Raw genomic sequence first — 22,456 nt, 5'->3', positions numbered from 1 at the left:
ATACACCCATACAGCCACTCACACAGTCAGTCAACCATAGAGCTACTCACTCACCCAGTCAATCACACAGCCACTTACTCACGTATACAGTCATACACACACCCACTCACTTATTCATACAGATACTAACACATACTCACCTATATAGTCACTGACACAAGCGCATACTCACCCATACAACCACTCTCACAAGCACTCACACATAGTCACTCATATACTCAAACACTCGCCTATGTATACTTCCTTTCACAAATGCAGTTACTCACCCATATACCACTGACACAGCCATACACACACTCAGTCACCCATACAGCCCCTCACAGACACACTCACTAACCCATACAGCCACTGAATCACCCACTCACTCATCCATGCAGGCAGTCGCACACCCCCTCACCCACCCACACACTCATAAAGGGAACTCAATCAATCAATCACCCATTCCACTCAGCAACCCATATCGCCACTTAGACACCAACTGACACAGACTTTTGTACAACGTAGTCACTCACCCATACATTCACTGAGCCACCTAATCACTCACTTATACAGTCAGTCATGCACTCACTGAATCATCCATACAGGCACTCATACACCCACTGATTCATCAGTACACGTTGGTACATATATTTAACACTCATAATATTTTCAAAAACACTCAGTTACCAGATGATGTCATCAGTGATGTCATTTGAGATGTCATCAGTGATGTCACTTACCATGTCATGACTGATGTAATATGTGAGGTCATAAGCAGTGCATTGCCGGGGCACGAGTTATAGTTAGCTGAGCTAAATAGAACTGCTGAAATTCTCTGGTTTTGTACGAGTGAAATGTAAGCCTAACTATAATGTCTCTGTAACCTGTGTTTTTTTCAGTGTGTATGTGTATGTATATATATATATGTGTGTGTGTGTGTCAGCAGCATTCGACACGGTCTCCCACAATAGACTGTTGGAAACCCTCTACAAAAAAGGAATCCACTCTACAGCGCTAAAATGATTTGGCTCGTTTCTCAAAAATCGAACACAAACGGTCCGACTAGGTCAGCTCCAATCCAAACCCAAGATCATTGGCTGTGGTGTTCCACAGGGAGCTTCGCTAAGCCCCACTTTATTTAACACATACGTCTCATCCCTGGCAGAAATTAGCAGAAAATGGGGCATTGGCATTTGCTCCTATGCCGATGACACACAGCTAATGGTAGCCCTCGAAGAAAGGCCTGAAGCCACCAAAATAAAACTACATAACTGTCTCTCAGAAATGGCACAGTGGATGCAGAAGCATTGCCTGAAACTAAACGCAGGGAAAACTGAAATCCTGCTTTTTGGAGGGGCCAAGGGGATCTGGGACGCCACATGGTGGCCACAAACACTCGGGACTGCCCCAACCCCTAAGCATTGTGCAAAAAACGTAGGTATCTTCATTGATGACACCCTATCCATGAAGGACCATGTGCGGGCCCTTTGTGGCAAGGGTTTTGCCACCTTGACACTGCTACACAGGCTTTTTCCCTGGATCCCACTAGACTGCAGAAGAACAGTCACGCAGGGATTGCTTATGAGTCAGCTCGACTACGGCAATGCTTTATTTGTGGGCATGAACGAGTCTCTCTTCACTCGGTTACAGGTGCTCCAAAATGCCGCAGCCAAGCTGGTATGCAACAAAAACAGATTAAGTTCAGCATCAAAGTGCATGAAAGACCTGCACTGGCTTCCCATGCGCCAAAGAGCGGTTTTTAAACTACTCAGCAATGCCCACAGAGCACTATTCCAAAATGGCCCCAAAATACTACAGGGAAGACTCTAGTTGTATGTCCCGACAAGAAACATGCGGTCCTCATATCTGCCACTGGCCAGAACCAAACGTATAAAGAAAGTGAGGTCCGGAGGGCTCTCCTTCTCATACTTGGCAGCCAGAAGATGGAACGATCTCCCCACAGACCTACGACTCACACCAAACTATCTGGAGTTCCAGAAAAAATTGAAAACTCATTTGTTCCCAATAAACTAACACCTTCCTGCCTGTTCCAGTAGCCTGATACCCTCGTTTTTGCTATCAGCGCCTTGATATCCCCTGGGATGAATGTCGCGCTCTATAAATAAATAAATAAATAAATATATATATATATCTATAGATAAATACATACATACATACATACATAGACCAACACCCTGGAAGAGCGAGAAGCTATAATTAGGTAAGAACCCACAGCCCCCCAAACTGTCTGAAGTAATTACACTATAGAGGGTTAACATATCTTTTTAAATCACATTATGCTCCGCAAGATTGTTGCATGGCCCAATGTATATTACATAGTGTGAGATAAACACCCAGGTGAATCAGTACGATTAGCACGTCTCAGGGATATTTTGTTGGGGCCTCACCCACAGGTCTTTCTATCTCTCAATCTCTCTCTCTCTTTGTATTGTTCACGATATTCTGGTACTGGACCCTCTGCTGCAGATACAAATCCTATTATTTTTTTTTATAGTCTGTCTTCATTTTGCTTTGTTTTGCAGTACTAAAGTTGGCCAGGCTGCCAATTTTCAGAGGGGTGCACAAAACTGCATTAAAATCCTGCGGACAGCAGCTTCCCCCTTACTTGAGTCCAGTGATTCAGACTAAACTGCTTTCAACCCCTTTTGCTTTCTGCAGGTGTTGTTTTACACCCCATTAACCCCCTTGCTTCCCCTCCTATCTTCTAACCCCCCTGCAAACGCTCACCAACGCTACCATCGAATCCACCATCAACTTGGCACTAGTGTGATCGAGCTACGCTATGAGTGAAGCAGAATATTATTGGAAGTCTGTTACTGCTTTGATGTGTGAATGACCTGTACTCACACAATGAATCCCCTGCTACCTTATTTTAAACACCAGCTGCAGAGAGGGCACCAGATTTCTTTTTGCTCAAGGCACTATCCAAGTATGGGCTGGCTCTGCTTAATTCAGCCCAACTCAAGTTCATAGCGGATTGAACTGGGAAATCTCGACCTTGATGGCCCTGGTCTCGGTTGCTGGGAATGAGTAGAGCAGGTGTTTTTCAGGTGCACAGACTAGGGTCATTTGTGTTATCAGGGCTGCTGGCAGCCAGCATGTGAGGCGTGTTCATATAGACAGTCGAGGGGGTGGCCGCTAAACAAAGTCAAGCTTTCCGATGCCTTTGAATTCAGAAATAAATCTGCTTTGGTTGGAAATTGATCCTAATTTAGGTTACCCCATTATTGGCACTGACTCAGACTATTAACCTTCTGGAGTCATTTCCTCTTGGTGTGCACCATAATGTAGCATGTGTGATCCTGGCTGTTTTGTACAGTGATGCTCCTTTTTAGTTGACATGTCACCATTTCCATAACTCTGTTGGTCTGCAGTAATTACTTTTTTAGTGTGTCCCCTGGAACGTACTCTGTGAGAGGGAATGATGATCCAACAGCCAGGTCTCAGCAGTGCCTTACTTATAGTGTTGCCCGTATATGTACCTCCTAAGTTCATGTGGAGTTATGTGAAGTTGGTGAAGTGTGTGTATAATGCCTGCCTTTCTCTGTATTTCCCCAGACTGGCAGAAGACAGAGGCCCAGAAGAGGCGGGAACAGCTTTTGCTCGATGAGTTGGTCATCCTAGTCAATAAACGTGACGCTCTGGTCAGAGACTTGGACGCTCAGGAGAAGCAGTAAGTTACTTCACGTGCACACTAAAGACAAGACCAGTAGTTGGGTACAACTTGTATGCTGCTGCGTAAAGGTTTCCAGTCTGGGATATCAGGGGAAAGGAATAGAATTCTTCATTTTTAACAAACAATATGCCATTTCAAGCCAATACCAAAATCTTGATATCGTGCCCTTGGAATGAGTGTTCCTCTCTGAACACTGCTCTCCTCCAGCCAGTACCCAATTCTCAACACCCTGGCTCTGCGACCAGTGTGCCTCTTTGAACATTGCTCTTCATCAGCCAGTACCTAACTCAACACTGCAGCTCTTTGAGCAGTGTTCCTCCTGGAACACTGCTGTCCTCCAGTCAGTACCCAAATCTCAACACTGCGACCAATGTCTCTTTGAACACTACTCTTCTCAAGCCAGTACTATAGTGTCTACACTTTGACTCTGTGACCAGTGTCCCTCTCTGAACACTACTCTCCTCCAACCACTGCCAACCCCTCTACACCACGGCTCTGCAACTAGTGTCTCTCTCTGAACACTGCTCTCAAGCCAGTACCCATCTCTCAACAATGTGGCTCTACGACCATTGTCCCACTCTGAACACTGCTCTACTGAAGCCTGTACCCTACTCTCGACCCTGCTGCTCTGCGACCAGTATCCCTCTCTGAACACTGCTCTCCTCAAGCCAGTGCCCTACTCTAAACACTGCGTCTCTGCGCCTGTGTCCATCCCCTGAACACTGCTCTCCAGCCACTACTCAACTGTCAACACCCAGGCTGTGCAGGCAGTGTCCCTCTCTGAACACTGCTCTCCACAAGCCAGTACCCAACTCTCAACACTCTGGGTCTGCGACCAGTGTCTGTCGTGAACACTGCTCTCCTCCAACTACTACCCAGTTTTCAACACCACTGCTCTGCTAACACTGTCCCTCTCTGAATACTACTCTCCTCCAGCCACTACCCAACACTCGACCCCAGATCTGTAACCAGTGCCCCTTTCTGAACACTGCGCTCCTCTAGCCACTAGACAACTCTCAACACTGCGGCTCTGCGACCAGTGTCCCTCTCCGAACACTGCTCTCCTCCAGAAACTACCCAACTCTCAACACTTCGGCTCTGCGACCAATGTCCCACTCCGAACACTGCTCTCCTCCAGCCACTATCCAACTCTCTACACTGCTGCTCTGCGACCAGTGTCCCTCTCTGGACACTGCTCTCTCCACATCTACCAAACTATCAACACCACGGCTCTGCGACCAGTGTCCTTCTCCGAACACTACTTTCCTCCAGCCACTACCCAACTATCAACAGCGCTGCTCTGTGACCAGTGTCGCTCTCTGGACACTGCCCTCTCACAGCCACTACCCAACTCTACACTGTGGCTCTACGACCAGTGTCTGTCCTGAACACTACTCTCCTCAAACCTCTACCCAAATCGCAACACTGCAGCTCTGCGACCAGTGTCCCTCTCCGAACACTGCTCTCCTCCAGCTACTACCCAACTCTCTACACTGCGGCTCTGCAACTAGTGTCCCTCTCTGAACACTGGTCTCCAGCCACTACCCAACTGTCAACACGACCAGTGTCTGTACTGAACACTACTCTCCTCAAACCTCTACCCAAATCACAACACCACACCTCTGCGACCAGTGTCACTCTCTGAACACTGCTCTCCAGACACTACCCAACTGTCTGTCAGAATAAGAGGGAGAAGGAGGTTCAGGCTAGGTTCGTCCTCCTATATCATTAAAGTACACTCAATTGATCCATAGATAATGGATCATGAGAAACTAGCCTAAGTCAACAGACAGCGGGTTCACCAAATTGGTGAGCCTCAACAATTTAGAAAAGAAAAATGCTTTTCTAGAGTCCCCTCACTCACCCAGGGTTGCCCCTAGGTGACATGCTTCATCATTGGGGCCATCCCAAACATCTACTGCTTGGGGCGTGCTACGACTTGCGAGATTTACGTAGGAGCACTTTTTTGTGTGAAACTATGTGTTGTGCAGTGTTGGGGGAGTGGTGTTTGTGTTAGTTAAAAATACCTAACTAGTGAGTTAACAATTTATTCCTACTCCTAGCTGGTAAGATAAAAAGGGGTTAATAACAGGAAAAATACAACTGTTATGTGGTTATATTGCCTATTATTTTGTCAACATGTTTCGAGGTATCCCCTAACCTCTTCTTCAGGACAGCATGGGATCCAGCCCCACGTGTACCACTCCATGCAGAAACCTAAATTAAGGTGAAAAAATAGACTAATAATGTGCGCCTATTGAGCGCACTTGGTTATATACATACGGTTATTGATGAACACGTAGCATTTATATGGTAGCACTAATATGCTCCATGGTCTGTCTGGGTGGAGGGGCCTGTAGGACCTGTTCTCGGTATAGAACAGGTCCTACAGGCCCCTCCACCCAGACAGACCATGGGGCATATTAGTGCTACCATATAAATATTACGTGTTCATCAATAACCGTATGTATATAACCAAGTGCGCTCAACAGGCGCACATTATTAGTCTATTTTTTCACCTTAATTTAGGTTTCTCCACGGAGTGGTAAACGTGGGGCTGGATCCCATGCTGTCCTGAAGAAGAGGTTAGGGGATACCTCGAAACATGTTGACAAAATAATAGGCAATATAACCACATAACAGTTATATTTTTCCTGTTATTAACCCCTGTTTATCTTACCAGCTAGGAGTAGGAATAAATTGTTAACTCACTAGTTAGGTATTTTTAACTAACACAACACCACTCCCCCAACACTGCACAACACATAGTTACACACAAAAAAGTGCTCCTACGTAAATCTCGCAAGTCGTAGCACGCCCAAAGCAGTAGATGTTTGGGATGGCCCCAATGATGAAGCATGTCACCTAGGGGCAACCCTGGGTGAGTGAGGGGACTCTAGAAAAGCATTTTTCTTTTCTAAATTGTTGAGGCTCACCAATTTGGTGAACCCGCTGTCTGTTGACTTAGGCTAGTTTCTCATGATCCATTATCTATGGATCAATTGAGTTTACTACCCAACTGTCAACACCGCAGCTCTGCGACCAGTGCCCCTCTCTGAACACTGCTCTCCTCAAGCCAGTTCCCAACTCTCAACACTCTGGTTCTGCGTCCAGTGTCCTTCTCTGAACACTGCTCCCCTCCCACTACCCAACTCAGCACCGCAGCTCTGCGACCAGCGTCCCTTTCTGAACACAGCTTTCCTCCAGCCACTACCCAACGCTCAACACCTTGACTCTGCGACCAGTGTCCCTCTCTGAACACTGCTGCCCTCCAACCACTATCCAACTGTAAAGCCTGGGGCTCTTGGTCACATCTCAGATACTGGTTGATGAGTATAGCCTTCAAACTCTTAATACTGCTCCCCCGAAACCTCTGTCCATCTTTGAGCACTGCTGTTCTCCAGCCAGCCCAGTACCCCTAACTCACAACACTGAGCACCTGAAAACACTGCCCAGCCCTGAACTGAGCTGTCACCCAGTCAGTATCCAACTTTCAACACTGCGCCCCTGCAACTAGGACCAACTCTGAACACGGTCCTCACTTAACCAGTATCCAGCTTTCAACACTGTACCCCTGCACTCCTGAAGCTAATACCAACTCTGAACGAGGCCCTCACTTAACCAGTATCCAACTTTCAACACTGCGCCTCTGCAGCTAGTACCAGCTCTGAACACGGCCCTCAGCCAAGCAGTATCCAAATTTCACCACTGCGCCCCTGCAGCTAGTATCAGCTCTGAACACTACCCTCACCTAACCACTATCCAACTTTCAACACTGCGCCCTTGCAGCTTGTGCCAGCCCTGAATGAGGCCCTCACCTAACCAGTATCGAACTTTCAACACTACACCCCTGCAGCTAATTCCAACTCTGAACACAGCCCTCACTTAACCAGTATCCAAATTTCAACACTGTAGCTGGTACCAGATCTGAACACGGCCCACAACCAATCAGTATCCAACTTTAAACACTGCGCCCCTGCAGCTAATTCCAACTCTGAACATGGCCCTCAGCCAACCAGTATCCAACTTTAAACACTGTGCCCCTGCAACTAGTACCAACTCTGAACACTGCTGTAGGAGGCTGGTTTAGTATATGTTGTACACTCAATGAAGTGATGCACCTTGCTCTAATCCAGGCAACCCTTGTGGTGATTTTAGTGGTCTTTGATAACCTGTGGCTTTCAAAGATGTAGCTGTGGAGAGCAGTTTTCATCCTTATCTTGAAAGAGTGTAAAGCATCTTGTTTGACCACATTTAATCAGTAGTGTAGACTAGATGAAAAAGAACCTCATAGTGGCTATAAAAATAAGTCTGTTTATTACACAACACAATCACCAGCACATTGGTGTATCTCCTCCCCTGGCATATCAACAATAAACATGAAAATACTTGCAAGAAATCAGGTAAGTAGCACAAATATAAACTGGTCTCCAGAAGGAGATCAAACCAAAATACTAAAAAAGTGGAATGTGAACTGCAAAGAAGAACGGAACTTGTACCAAAGGACTCAGAGGAGCTAGGAGATCCAGGAACCACCCAAGGTAAGTACCCAGGAACCCCATGGGGGCTGTGTGCAGAGTGAAAACACAACTGTGTGCACAGTGGAAGTCTATGGAGAAGTTGTGTGGCAGTTATAAAGGAAAAACAGAACTGTTCCCGAAGACCCCGAAGAAATCTTTTGGAGGATGGAAGGTTGGAGAGCCACCCCACCCATGAATGCCCCAGGAACCAGGTTACCTGCACTAGGGAAGCCAGGTGCATAGAGGTGAAATCACGTCGGAAACTCCCGTAGACGACAATGGAAGACTTTAAAAAAAAAAAAGCCTCTTGAGAAGTTTCTGAAGAACTCCGGTGGAATCCAAGGATGGAATCTTGAGGAGGAGAACCTGCAAGCAGAGTGGACAGAGTCTATGCCACTCAGAGGTGACCAGGAGGCATGGAAGCACAATGCCAACCTTGGTAGGGAGCTCAGGAGAGTGGACGTTGACCTTGTCGCTGCAGCTGTGGGGACTAGGCGATACTGAGGAACACCAGGAGCCATGCACGAGATGTCCCCCGTCGGATGTTGGTGTCCGTCAGGAGCACCAACAAGCCTTGGTAGCCGCAACTGGCGTGGAAGATGCAATCGTTGAGACTAGCAAGGTCCAAGGGACTCACCAAGTGCAGAAGAGTCAGAGCAGACCCTGAGCAAGCAGGGGAGCCCACAAAAGCAGAAGAAGACCCTTGAGAGGACCCTCAGGCCGAAGGCACAGGAGTCGCAAGAGGACCTCATCCAGTTCACCAAAGAAGGAGGCCCACGGTGCAAGGGATGCAATAAGGATACTGATTTTCAATGGATGAGGTGCTGGAGGCTGGAACTTCTTGTACCCCAAAGATCTCTGGAGGGCAGAGCCAACAAGCCTTGGCAATAGCAAGTCGACGCAGTGCACAGGGGTTTAGTCCCAGCGGCTCCGAAGAGACATACTGTCCTCCAAATTGCAGGGAAGGCAGGTCAATTCTCTGGAGAGCTACAGAACCACCACCCTTGTTGCTGGGCCTCAGGAAGTCAGTAGGACGACAGGAGCAGTAGACCGGTCAGCTGAGTTGTAGTGCATGCAGATGCATGGGAGTGACTCCTTCACTCCAAGGGAGATTTCTTCCGATGTCCTTGATGCCCACAGGTCTTCTGGAGAACCTGAGCGAAGCACAGACGACGCAGAAGACTTGGAGACCAGGAGCAGCACGAGCCTTCCTTGATGCAGTCTCAGTTTGTCGAAGAGTGTCTTTGTCCCTGGGGTGAGTCTTGTTCCACGACGAATCTGAGGACCCAGCCACAGGGCCGCCCTTAAATACCCAAGGGAAAGGGTTGGAACGACTCGGGGGTCAACCAACCCCGTCCCCCAGAGAAGGGACTGGACAGAGGGAGGGATACTCCCTTGTCCTTTGTCCAGTTTCGCACCAGAGTGGGAAGCAAGGTTTCCTGAACTGGCTCAAAGTGGAGTATGCAAGGAGGGCACCAAATGCAGTGTGGTGGGGCTGAAAAGCGCCCCACCCCAGCCCAATACACTAAGTCCTGTCTGGGAGGTTGTCACACATACCTGTGACAGGAAACCTATTGTTCTTCCATCCCCTGCTCGAGCTTACCTTAGCAGCCGCCGGTCAGAACAGTTGTAGGAAGGAGGAATCTGACTAATGGTTGCCCCCAACTTTTTGCCTGGTATTTGAGTGGTTTTTGACTAGTCTGGCTGGGATCCTGCTATCCAGGACCCCAGCCTATCTGCTTTCTCCCTAAAACTAATGTGAAGTACCCTAGGTACAAACCAATTGGATGCTGAGGATGCCCTGACAGTCCCTTGTAGATGGTACCCTAGGTACCCAGGGCATGGGTCCCTCAGTAGGCCTACCAGGGCTGCAGCACTTATTGTGCCACCCTGGGACAGCCATACAAACTGACACCACCAGACCACTACTGTAGTCTGGGTAAGGTGGTGCTAGCACCCCTTACAGGGATATAGGTACCCTATATCCCACCCCATTACAACACATATACTCTCATTGGTCACCCCTATGGCAGGCCTTGCTAATCCTACAAGGCAGGGTGCTGAGGTATGTGTGAGGGGGGACCCCTACGTGAGTAGGACCTCCCTGCAACCTTCGTAAAATCATTGCTGGGTTGTTTGTAGTGTATCCATACCATATACTCTTAAGCGCATTATAAGTCTATCCCGATAACTTGAGAATGGCTACACAGAACCATATCGTGTTTGGTGTCAAACATGTAGGAATCATACCCCCAGTCCAGCCATGAGCATGAGGGTAGGATTCCCCCCTGCTAGAGGGGCGATATGGGAAAAGCGGTAGAATTTGGACACCAATTTAAAAGTGCACAAGTAACACAAAATGGCTACTGCCCGCCACCTACACGACCCTGGCTGGCTGTTGCTGGGGAAAACCCCAGCCTCGCCAGCTAGACAATAGGGCTCCTGTGGCAGGGAGGTGCTAGCATCTCCCCAGACAGGATAATGTGGATTTGAACAGGGTGGGTGCACCAAATGTCCTTTCAGAGTTGCACGTAGGCAGCTGCAGAGCCCTCATTCTGCATACACCGCTTGGAACCGGTTCAGGGGCATCCTGCCCCTCGCCCAGGCGGGACACACACAAAGGGGAGAGGGTGTAGCCACCCTTTCCCGCCTCACCTCTCATTGGTGGACACTACTCTGGACACTCCCCTAATCTTGGGGATAAAGGTGAATAACGTGGCCCCAGGGCCTCAGATTAATCTTGAACTTTACAGTCTTGACCTTCGACTTGCTGCTGCCCAGCTGACGGAAGAAATCTCCCTTGGGATAAAGGACTTATCCCCCTTGGCAGGCACCTGAAACACTGCAAGTGACCCGGTTGGAACCTCGCTGCTCCTACGGACTTCGATGACTTCCAGCACCCTTGAGGTGGGTTTCCAGCGCATCCCAGAGGCCAGTGAGAGTGCTCAACGAGTTTGGGCACCGTGGACCGCGTGGGTGCCGAGATCCCCGATACCCCAGGACACCGGCCACCTCTTGCGTAGCACACGACCCTGACCAGTGGGGAAGTTGTGCTTTGGCCCGTTTACGAGCCAACCACTCTACAGCAATTGTGCCAAAGACCAGCGCCCTAGCCCCCTCCGGTGGCCCGTGGGTGCCCTTTTACGCACTCCAAATTGCCGCCTCCCGCGGTCCCTTGTCTCTCGACTTGTGGGCCCCAGCAGAGGTCTATTTCAACAATCAAGAGTTCTTACCGCGGAGATTGCAAACCATGGTATCCTTCACGAACCTCAGTTGAACGGAACGAAGAATTGTTTGAGCGCATATATATATATACCAAATACTGGGTACGCTCAGCGCGCTCTCGTCATCGTCTGGCTGATCAAATAAGACTTAATATCAGGTTCTACTCATCCCTTGTTCCTAAACGAGCACCTGGGAACCCTTGAAAAGCTTCTGCCCAATTGCCCGATTGCCGTTTTCGAGTATAAATATTTACGCGATTTACTGGATTTATGCTTGAGAGTTTCAGTCTTTCGCAAAGACTTTACTAAGAAGGAGAACAGTGTATAAAAAACTGAAACTAAAGATTTAGGAAATCCCGTAATTGGTTCACCTGTATATAAGAATCTGCCATTGGCAAACCACAGTTACACGCCCTGAAGAAGGAGCCTGTAAAGATCATCTTTTGAGCTCCGAAACGCGCGTAGGCGTTGGTCCTATGGTTAAAATTTACAACCCATGATTTTAATTGTCTATATATTGTTGCAGATTTATTGTCTTTTATTGTGTGTCTACATGTGGTATATATGTTTTGTTATTTGTGTAATGGTTGTACAATTAATTATAAACTGTGCTTCTGTAGTTTGATGTGAATTACATTATATGTATTACAACACAAAAATTGTTTAAAAAAATGATATATATATAAAAAAATGATAAAAGCAATTAATAAATGAAATAATACAGTTTTATATACCGTTTACTGTGGGTATCATTTCATTGTATGGACATATTGCCTTCAACTTAAGTGATACAGTGTAGGAAGTTTTGTTTCTCAATTGTCATTTTCCCTGAACTCTTCCACACTTATTAATACACTCAGGGTCCCTCTGCTGTGATATATTAACAATCAAGAGTTCCCCTGGTTGCTCCAGGCCTGCTCTACAGTCTCTCCAAAGGAGACCTCTCCCAGACCTCATGGGTCTGTATTGTAGCAGATTTGTTCATCTTGCGTGGGTTGCGGTTGCCAAGGCTTAGTGGATCCAATCCGGACACTAACACCGCAGCGACCATCATCCGACGTGGGACAGTCGCCCTCCAGAAGCTGGCCTTCCTTGAAGCCTCTCAGAGCCCGTGGCTGCAGATCCAAGCTACACCACTTTCCACCTGAAGCACCCGACAATCGAAGGGCTCTTTGCTTTGAGCCTCCTGGTCACTTTGCCGTGACCCAGACTCTGTCCCCTCTGCTTTCAGGTTCTTCTCTACAATCTTCACATCTTTGATCTTCAGGGCATCATCGACGCTTTTGGCTAGCAGCACTTTTGAACATTTTCCTATAGAAAATCAGCCCGCGACCCGACATCGAAAACGACCTATGCACCCGGCTTCCCTGGGGCAGGTAACAGTGGTACCTCGGTACTCTCGTGGTAGTGGGCTCCTCAAAAGCTTAAGTCTAAAGTTTTAACTATGTACTCCTGCTAGAAGTGACTTTAATCTGTGTAATTTCAACCGCGACATTCTCCATAGGCTATAATAGAGATCCCGATAGCAGCTATTTCCACTGCACGCGCCTCCCGTGGGTCCCCTTCCTCATAACCTGGGGTGGATTCTTAAGGGGCCAGCGATCCTAAATGCCCTAGGCATTGTCTGTAGAATAGTCGTGGTTCTTATACCACTTTTTTGATATATGGTTTGGTCCCACCCCCCCGGGCCCTGTGATTCCTGTGCTATTTATTGTGTTTATAAATGCTTGTTTGAATTGTAACTTTGCCACTAGCCTCATAAAGAGACTGATCATTTCCTTTTTGCTTTGTTCACCATAAGTTGGCAGGGTATGCTCAGACGTGAGTCCCTTGCTCACTTTGCCACTGGATTCAAGCAAGCCTGGCTGAAGACGGCTGAAATGCCAGAAACCGGTCCTAGGAAGCTTGTTTCCGGTCCAGGGAAAACATGGCTTGGCAGTTCGGGCTGGACTGTTCCCATGAGGCACAGGGTCAGACTGATTTGCATATGGCCATGTCTGAACTGGGGTGGCTGAGTGGGCTAAAGAACGGTGATGGATTAAACCCAGATCAGTTGACTGGGGGTGAGTGCTTGCAATGTTCAACACTCCGTCCATCATTTCCTTTGGTTTTTGCAAAACAATAAGCTTAACACTCCTTCAAGACTTAGCCTGAAGGCTGCTCTCCACAGCTACCACTAGGATAGCTTTCTTTAAAGGTTGTCTTAAACCTATCATCAATAAGAGTCGAATTGGACTGGTGCAAGGTGTCCCTATAACTAGGAGACCGCATATGCCAGGCCAACTTCTCACAACAGTGTCTGTGGTTTGCAGTAGCACTAGCTTGCTAGTAGACCCTTAAAGACTGTAACTGAGACTACATGGGGGGGGGTCCACTAAGGGCCCCCCAGTACCTGGGATCATACCTCCAACACTGGAATCGGTGTGGGGTATGATTCCAACATGTTTGATACCAAACATGACCAGGTTTGGCGCAGCCATTATATAGTTGGACATCTCATAATGACTGATGTACAGTATATGTCTTAAATGGCTGGCCGCACGTATAAAGCCTGGAGAATCGACTCTTGGGTTTGTAGGGGTGTCTTGCTCATGCACAGATGCTCTAGGCACGGTTCTGCGGAGCCAGTCAACTCTGCGCCTCCACTCGTTTCCCAGAGCCGGAGTGACCCCCACTCAAATAAAATAATTATACGAGGCCATGCGCCACGTATTTGAGCAGGCCGACCCCTCTGGTGTGCCTTTGGATTCCGCAGGGTCGGGTGGGGCTCCATTGGATTTGACGCTGTTGGCTCCGGTGGTACCTCGTGGATCCGATCCAGGACAACACTGGTTGTGCCAACGCGACCTTCCCCGGCATCGGACCTGAGGGCGCCACCTTCGGCGCCGCCGGCAGTGCCAGCCCCATCCTTATTCCCGATGACTTGGAGTTGGATAGGCATCGCTTGATGCTGATTCCGGCAGAACCCAGAGGTTCTGTGTTGTTGCATGAACATTTTGAGGACTTTTCAGCCACAGGAGAGGACTGGGAGGGGTCTATGGACACGTTAGAAAACCCAGATGTATCTGTAGAACAGATAAACTGGTATGAGTAACTTGGGAATGCCAGTGGACTGCACACATCCCCAGATAGTGGTTTGCTCTCTCCTCCGACTGTGGCATAGAGAAGGGGGCCTCATGCTATGGTGGTAAGGAGGGCAGCTGAGGTCCTTGGACTGTAGTTGCCCTCTGTGCAAGTCAGGGCTAATCTTCTGACCCAGTGCTTCAGCCTGGGTCTCCCACCTTTGAACCCCTATTGCCCTTTAAAGAAGCAAGCACTAACTGATGTCCTCCTAGGCCCATGGACCAACCCTAGCACAGGGGCTCCTGAGAACAACACAATTGCACGCCTCCATCGCCCGGCTCCGGGCGACCCAAGGTTCCTCAGCCAACACGCCACCCCTGAGAGCTTGGTGATGCAGGCTTCGACTTCCCATGGTGCGTTCCCTTCCGCTCCTCCGGTGGGCAATCCAAGAGGCTGGACACACTTGGTAAGAAGATGTTTTCTACCACCACCACCATTGCGGTCCGTAAATATTGCATGCATTGGGCTGTTTCTCGCACTCCCTTTGGGAGACGGTTGCGCAAGTGCTACCACAGGTCCCGGAAGAGGCCAGAGGCTGTACTCTCCCAGTCTGTAATGGACGGGTGAGTTGCAGCAAAATTTACCATTAGTTTTGGCCTTGACACAACTGAATGCTGGGCAGGGTGGTTTCGTCAATGGTGGCCTTACGGCACCACGCCTGGCTAAGAGCATCTGGCTTCTCGGGCGATATCCATGCTATTCTACTGGACATGCCCTTTGACAGACCGTCTCTTCGGAGAGAAAGTGGACTCGGCCTTGGAGCGCTTCAAGGACTCTTGTGCTACAGCCAGATCATTGGGCCTCTCAGTAACACCCTGTGGCCAGTCTAGCTTTCGGCCCTTTTGTGGCAACGGAAGGAGTTTTCACCGCACCAACCATATCCCAGCCACCGTCTTGGTCAGACTTCCCAAGTTGTGCAAGGAAGTGTACGCGGCTTATTCCAACCTCGAAATGGAAGCCAGAAGTCGTCTGCCACCCAGCCCTCTGCAGCCGCAGCCTCCAAGCACTCCTAGTTTGAGTCTGCAAGACCATGCTACTCCAGTTGGAGGGAGCATCCTTCATCATAACCTCCACTGGAGGTCCGTAACATCGGACAAGTGGGTCTTTCAGATCATTCAGGAGGGCTATTCTCTGCCTATCCTTTCTTTTCCTCCTTTTATTTCGACCTCTTCACGAATGGCTGGCGGAGGATCATCTAATTTTACTCCAAGAGGAAGTTACAGCTCTCCTGGCCAAGGGAGCTATAGAGAGGGTTCTGATTTCAGAAGTAGGCAGTGGTTGCTATTCCTGCTACTTTCTGAGTGCAAAGAAGAACAAAGGGTTACGGCCCATTTTAGATCTTCGGACCGTCAATCTCTTTCTCAAAAAGGAGAAGTTCAAGATGCCCACATTGACTCATGTCTTGTCTGCGCTAGAGAAAGGAGAATGACTGGTAGCGTTTGACTTGCAGGATGTGTATTTTCACATCCCCATCCTGCCGACAGACTTTACATGCGGTTCAAGGTAGGCCACGAGCTCTTTCAGTTTACTGTGCTACCTTTTGGCCTTACCAGCACCCCTCGGGTGTTCACAAAGGTGATGCTGGTGGTCGCAGCTCATCTGTGCAGGTTAGGGGTTTCAGCTTTCCCCTACCTCGACAACTATCTGTTGAAGGAATCCTCGCTCCATGCTGTCGTTTCCCACCTTCAGACTATGGCGGACCGACTGCATTCGCTGGGGTTCTCTATAAACTTGCCAAAGTCACACCTGACTCCTTTCCAGACGATCCCTTTCATCTGAGCTGTTCTGGACACAGTGTAGTTTCTGGCTTATCCTCCCGAGCAGCGAGCCCAGTATATTCAGGCTATAATACTAATGTTTAAGCCTCTCCTGGATCTCGATGACGTTGACTGAGGCTGCTGGTCAGTCTGCTGGGTCTCCTGGCCTCCTGCATCCTGTTGGTAAAGATCTTGGAGGGACCTGCAGTGGTGGTTGACGAACCGCGATTGGGTCTGAGGCAGACCCCTCTCGCATCCCCAACCAGATCTCACAGTAGTGAAAGACGTGTCACTCCTGGGATGGGGCTGCCATCTGGGAGAGGTGGAGACCAGGGGACACTGGTCTCCGGCGGAGTTGGGGCTCCACATCAATTTGTTGGAGCTTCGGACAATCCGGTTGGCATTGAAAGCATTTCTTTTCTAGTTATAGTGGGCACCCAGTACCAGTCCAAACAACCCCTTATTGGTTATAGGTTAAAGACAACCTTTATTGAAAGCTTTCCTAGTGGTAGCTATGGAGAGCAGCCTTCAGGCTAAATCTTGAAGGAATGTAAAGCAACTTGTTTTACCAGTCTATAATCGCTTGAGTGCCTAAATGAAAGACAACCACATCAGGTATATATATAAAATATATGTATTTATTACCAAACACACCCTCCTAGACTCTTTATGAGACTAGAGGTCAAAACACATAAGTTACACTTCAAATATGACAGAAAAATAGCACAAATACACGTCAGGCCCTAGGGGCGAGCCAAACCATATACTAAAATAGTGGAATAAGAACCACAACTTAACTAGACACAAGGCCTAGAGCCTGTAGAATCGCTGGGACCCCAAGGAACCACCCAAGGTAGTGACACAGGGGACCCACGGGGGCTGTGTGCAGAGTGAGAACACAGCCGCGAGCTCCCGTTAGCTTCCATGGGGAAAGTCGCGGTTGGATTTTTAAAGATTAGGGACACTTATAAACGAGTCAGGACCAAACCCTTTGGGACTTAGGAAGTTCTAGGTTACCTCACCCAGGGAAGCCGGGTGCATAGGTGTCAAATGGTGTCGGGTCGCGTCGTAGATTTCAATGGGAGCTGGCAAAGAAGTGCTGCTGCCGGGAAGATGCGAAGTGTCCGAAGAGATCCCAGACTGGATCGAAGTCGAGAAGAACCTGAAAGCAGAGGGGACAGAGTCTGGGTCACTTGCCAGTGACCAGGAAGGCGATAGGAGGATGCCCACGGATGTCGGGTGATTTCAGGTGAAGGAGGTGAAGCTTGACTCTTCAGCCACGAGGACCAGGAGGCATAGAGGATGACCAGGAGCTGGATTCGAGCTGTCCCACGAAGGATGTCGAGTGCTGCAGCGTCGGTGCCCGAATTGGACACAACAAGCCTTGGCAACAGCAACCCATGCAGAAAGGAGAAAGCTGCTTCGGTGCAGACCAGCAAGGTCTGTGGGACTCACCACTTCGTAGGGAGTCGGGGCACGTCAGGAGCAACCAGGGAATCCCAAGGAAAATCAAAGTTACCCCCTCAAGGACCCACCAGTAACGGACCAGGGATCGCGAAGGGACCTCGAGACGTAACACAAAATGGCGGCCCACGGGTCACTCGGGGTGACTAGGCCGACAATCTTCGGTGGATTCTGTGCTCGAGGTGAGGGCTACAAGTGAGCCCAAGCACGACTTCAGGAGACATTGAGAAGTCAATGCACTTGCAAAAGTGCACGGTGACCAGGAGTTCCGGTTCCACGCTACTCACGAGGGCTGCGGATCTCAGCTTTGCTGGGGACTCGGGTTGGCCTCTGAGATGTCTGGAAATCCTCTTCCTGGGCTGCAAATACTTTGGAGTCCGGAGGGAGCTTCGGAGATGCAGACCGGCAAATTGCTTCGTTGGTACCTGCCAAGCAGGGGAGTCACTCCTTGACCCCAAGGGAGATTTCTTCAGTCCTCTAGTCTTTAGTAGAGCGTCGAAGTTCCAGGATTCAGTTTCAGAGTTTCGTCCAGGGATATCTAAAGTTCTGGTTACAGAGGTTCCTTACTTATACCTAAGGAAGGGGTTGGACTAGCTCTGGCAACTCACCTATGGGAGGGTTTGGAAAGAGGGGTGGCTACACCCATTTCCTTTGCCCAGTTCGCGCCAGAGCAGGGGCTGGAAGCCCCTGAACCGGTTTGAGCTGGACTATGCACAGGGACACCAAATGTGCCCCCAGTGCAGGACTTCAAAGCACTCGGAGAGTGCTCCCACCCAGCGAGTGCTCCCACCCAGCCCCAATACACATAAGCCTGTCTGGGAGGTGGTTACACCTCCCTGTGACAGGAATCCTATTGTCCAAGCCTCCCCTGCCGGAGTTTCGGTCAGCAGCAGGAGGCCAGACCCGTGTCTGTGGCTGCAGCATCCATTTTGGGATGCCAGGGCTCTATTAGATTTCTACCGGGTATACCAGTACTGTCATGTCTCTCCCTCTAGAAGGGTGGGATCATATCCTCACATCAAGAACTGATGTGGGGGTTATGATTCCAATGTGTTTGACACCAAACATGACATGTTTACGTGCAGTCAGTCCAAAGTTAGCATTAACCGTTTAAGATATAATGCACTTAAGAGTATATGGTCAGGCTGCACCACTGACAACCCCGGAGAAGAGATTCCAAAGGCTGCAGAGGGGCTCGGCTCATGCCTGGGCACCCTCTCACATGTAACCAAACACGCTGCCTTCAGGATTGATATGGCCTGCCATAGGGTGACTGATAGGTTACTATGTGCAATGATAGGTGAGGTATAGTGAACCTATACCTCAGTAAGGGGTGCATGCACCACCTTACCCAGGCTGCAGTAGCAGACCTGTGGTGTCATTTTGCATGGCTTTCCAGGGGTGGCACAATACATGCTTCAGCCCCTGGTAGGCCTCTGGGGTACCTATGCCCTGGGTACATATTATACCATATACTAGGGACTCGCAAGGGTACCCCAGAATCCAATCTGGAGTGTACCTAAAGTACTTGCAATCAATTTAGAGAGGAAAAAGCAGCTAGGCTGGGTCCCTGAATAGCAGGGTCCCAGCCAAATTAAAGTCGAAAAACAGTGAAACACCAGCAAAAAGTGGGGGTAAACATGTGAAGCAGATCCTACTCTCCTACATGCGTGGAGATTGAGCAGCGACAGTTGATAGCTTTCGACCTTCCTCCCAAAGTATGTGCTGTTTTTTGGCAGCCAGGCAGCCCTCAACTAAGATGGTATGCGCCTGCCATTGGCAAAAGTTTGTAAAATATTGTACAGAGAGGTGTATTGACACTCTTTCTGCCTCTTTAGCTACTATCCTTCTTTTCATTCTTACCATTGCTTAGCAGGGCTCTGCGTTGGGTACTCTCAAGGATTATCTTTCTGCTCTGTCCGCTTTCTTGCTCATGCCGTGCCAACACTCTTTGTTTAAATCTCATGTTGTAAAGAGATTCTTTAAAGTGCTTATACATGTGTTTCCACCAAGACCCTTTGTCATACCACAGTGGGACCTTAATTTGGTTCTCACTTTTCTTATGGTGGTCCTTTCAAGCCTTTGCATAATTGTCCCCTCCAGCTGCTTACCATCAAAACAGCCTTTGTCGTGGAAATAACATCAGCCTGGTGGGTGAGTGAGTTGCAGGCATTGTCATCCAAGCCTCCATATATGATGATCTGTGAAAATAAACTGGTGCTTTGCACCAGGGCTTAATTTTTGCCAACGGTGGTGACCCCATTCCATCTGGGTTAGTTTATCACGCTTCCCACCTTTTTTGCTCCCCCACATCCTTCTAAGGAAGAGGAGTGTCTCCACTATCTGGACCCAAAAAAGAGCGTTGACATTCTATCTTGACCAGACAAAAGAGTTCTGGGTGGATGACCAACTCTTTGTGGGGTACGTTGGAGCTAAAAGAAAGGTTGGACAATGTAGAAATGGACCATTACTCACTGAGTCATTTTCTGCATTTAGATCTGCTACGCCCTAGCTAAGAAGCAGTCCCCTGAGGGCTTACGAGTTCAGTCCATCTCGGGGGAGGCTGCGACCACTGCGTTGGCTCTGGCGTACCAGTCCTGGACATCTGCCAGGCAGCAACGTGGACGTCTTTGCACACATTTGCCAAGCACTGCTGCCTGTGCAGTCAGGTCCGCAGGAACGGGCATTTTACCCGTTCGGTCCTGCAAGACTTCTTAGTGTGAGAAATCTGTCTGCAGTCCACCGCCAGGACGGTATGGCTTGGGTATCTATTCAAAGGTAAGGAATCTGCAGCTAGAAGTCTCTGTCAGATGAAGAAGTTACTTACCTTCGGTAATGCATTATCTGGTAGAGACAATAGCTGCAGATTCCTTACAGGCCCAGCCATGCCTCCCCGCTCTGCGGATTAATTTATCAGGGCTACGGTTGTTCCCTATTTCAGGGCCTTAGTTATGCCACACATTAAAGTCAGTCACTTCATGGCTCTGCGCTTCTGAAATGGAAAAGTCAAAGTACTGACGTACGTACGCCTGGATGGCACCTGTATGGGTGACTGCGACATCATAACAGACAACGCCACCCGGCAGTGCACACAAGTGGTACTGCTCATTCAAAAGTTTCTGGATCCAGCCTGACGCCTGGGAAATCCAAAGGTCGGGATTCCTCTGCTAGATATTGTCTCTACCTGATAATGTGTTACCGAAGGTAAGTAACTTCTTCACCAGCTCTGAGCACGGCCTTCGCCTAGCCAGTATCCAACTTTCAACACTGTGCCCCTGCTGCTAGCACCAGCTCTGAGCACGGCCCTCGCCTAGCCAGTATCCAGCTTACAACACTGAGCCCCTGCCGCTAGCACCAGATCCGAGCGCTGCTCTCGCCTAGTCAGTTTCCACCTTTCAACATTGTGCCCCTGCCGCTACCACCAGCTCTGAGCACTGCCCTCTCCTAGCCAGTATCCAACTTTCAACACTGCGCCCCTGCCGCTACCACCAGCTCTGAGCACTGCCCTCTCTTAGCCAGTATCCAACTTTCAACACTGTGCCCCTGCCGCTAGCACCAGCTCTAAACACTGCTCTCGCCTAGTCAGTATCCAACTTTCAACACTGCGCCCCTGCCGCTAGCACCAGCTCTGAGCACTGCCTTCGCCTTGCCAGTATCTAAGTTTTGGCACTATGGCCGTGTTTCTTAGAAGCGCTCTCCTTCAGCCTATTAACACTGTGCCCCCAACCTGTTCCCAGCTCTTAAGACTGCACTGACCCAACAGCTTTCAACACGGTGACAATGCTAGGCTCTGAACAGTGCATTCATTCAACCAGTGCCCACCCGTTAACACTGTACATGCCCTGCTGTGAACACTGCACTCCGACCTCCACACAATACCCATTTATGAACAATCCGTCCCTGTAACCAGTGCCCTCCTCCAGTCTGTACTCAATCCACTGCTTCTGTAACCAGTGTTACCCTCAGAACACTGCCTTCCTCCAGCCAGGACCCAACTTTTGGCACAGACGGTTCGGACCATGCTGTACCTTTTGAGCAGGACTGAGCGTCATTTGCATAAGGGTTGTCTCTTGAAGTGGCAAACCGAGCAAATAAGCGGTGGAAGGGAATGCAGCAACGAGCGACTGCAGTGGTTAAGACATTTGCAAGGCATCTACCCCTCACTGTATCCCCTGCAACGCATAGCACTATATCTGAAAGAAACACGTTAGTTAGATTCCTCACCTTAGAATATCCCCAGGCGTCAGACTGGATCCGGAAGATTTTTGTAGCAATACCCCTTGCGCGTCGGTAGGCGTCGTCTGCGGCTCCGCGTCCGTCGTTGGAGTCGTGCGCCGGAATGACGTCGTCGGAGTACTTAGACGCCGCCCTCGCGCGCTGACGTCAGTTCTTCTTTTTTCCGCGCCAGTAAGCGCCGATCCGGGAGAGCTACCCCTTTAGTAAATTTTTGACTAACTTTTTCGACTCTTTTTGGTCACTTCTCGACTCTGGTGCCGGTAGGATGCCTGGTTTCAAGGCCTGCGACGACTGTCACCGACTGATGTCGGTGACCGATCATCACCGCCGGTGCCTGTACTGCTTGGGCCTCGACCACGACGCGGAATCGTGCTCCGATTGTATGGCCCTGACCTCGAAAGCTAAACGGGAGCGGTCCCGCAAGCTTCTCGAGCTTCGCCACTCGGCTCCGCGCCC

The 22,456-nt window shown here is 49.4% G+C and overlaps 1 protein-coding gene across 4 annotated transcripts in view; it reads left to right on the top strand.

Annotated features, from left to right (window-relative positions):
- EHBP1 (EH domain binding protein 1) overlaps nucleotides 1-22,456 on the top strand; it is a 2,118,711-nt gene that overhangs the window by 2,081,485 nt on the left and 14,770 nt on the right. For all 4 annotated transcript variants that reach the window (XM_085612564.1, XM_085612565.1, XM_085612563.1 and 1 more), the window contains one exon: nucleotides 3,559-3,673. In XM_085612564.1, the coding sequence (XP_085468690.1) occupies nucleotides 3,559-3,673 (115 nt within the window). The remainder of the gene's footprint in view (nucleotides 1-3,558; nucleotides 3,674-22,456) is intronic.

This window comes from Triturus cristatus, chromosome 6 (genome assembly GCF_964204655.1).
Source record: "Triturus cristatus chromosome 6, aTriCri1.1, whole genome shotgun sequence".
Taxonomy (NCBI): domain Eukaryota; kingdom Metazoa; phylum Chordata; class Amphibia; order Caudata; family Salamandridae; genus Triturus; species Triturus cristatus.
The sequence above is the reverse complement of the archived record's forward strand: the minus strand, read 5'-3'. Positions and strand labels throughout refer to the sequence as shown.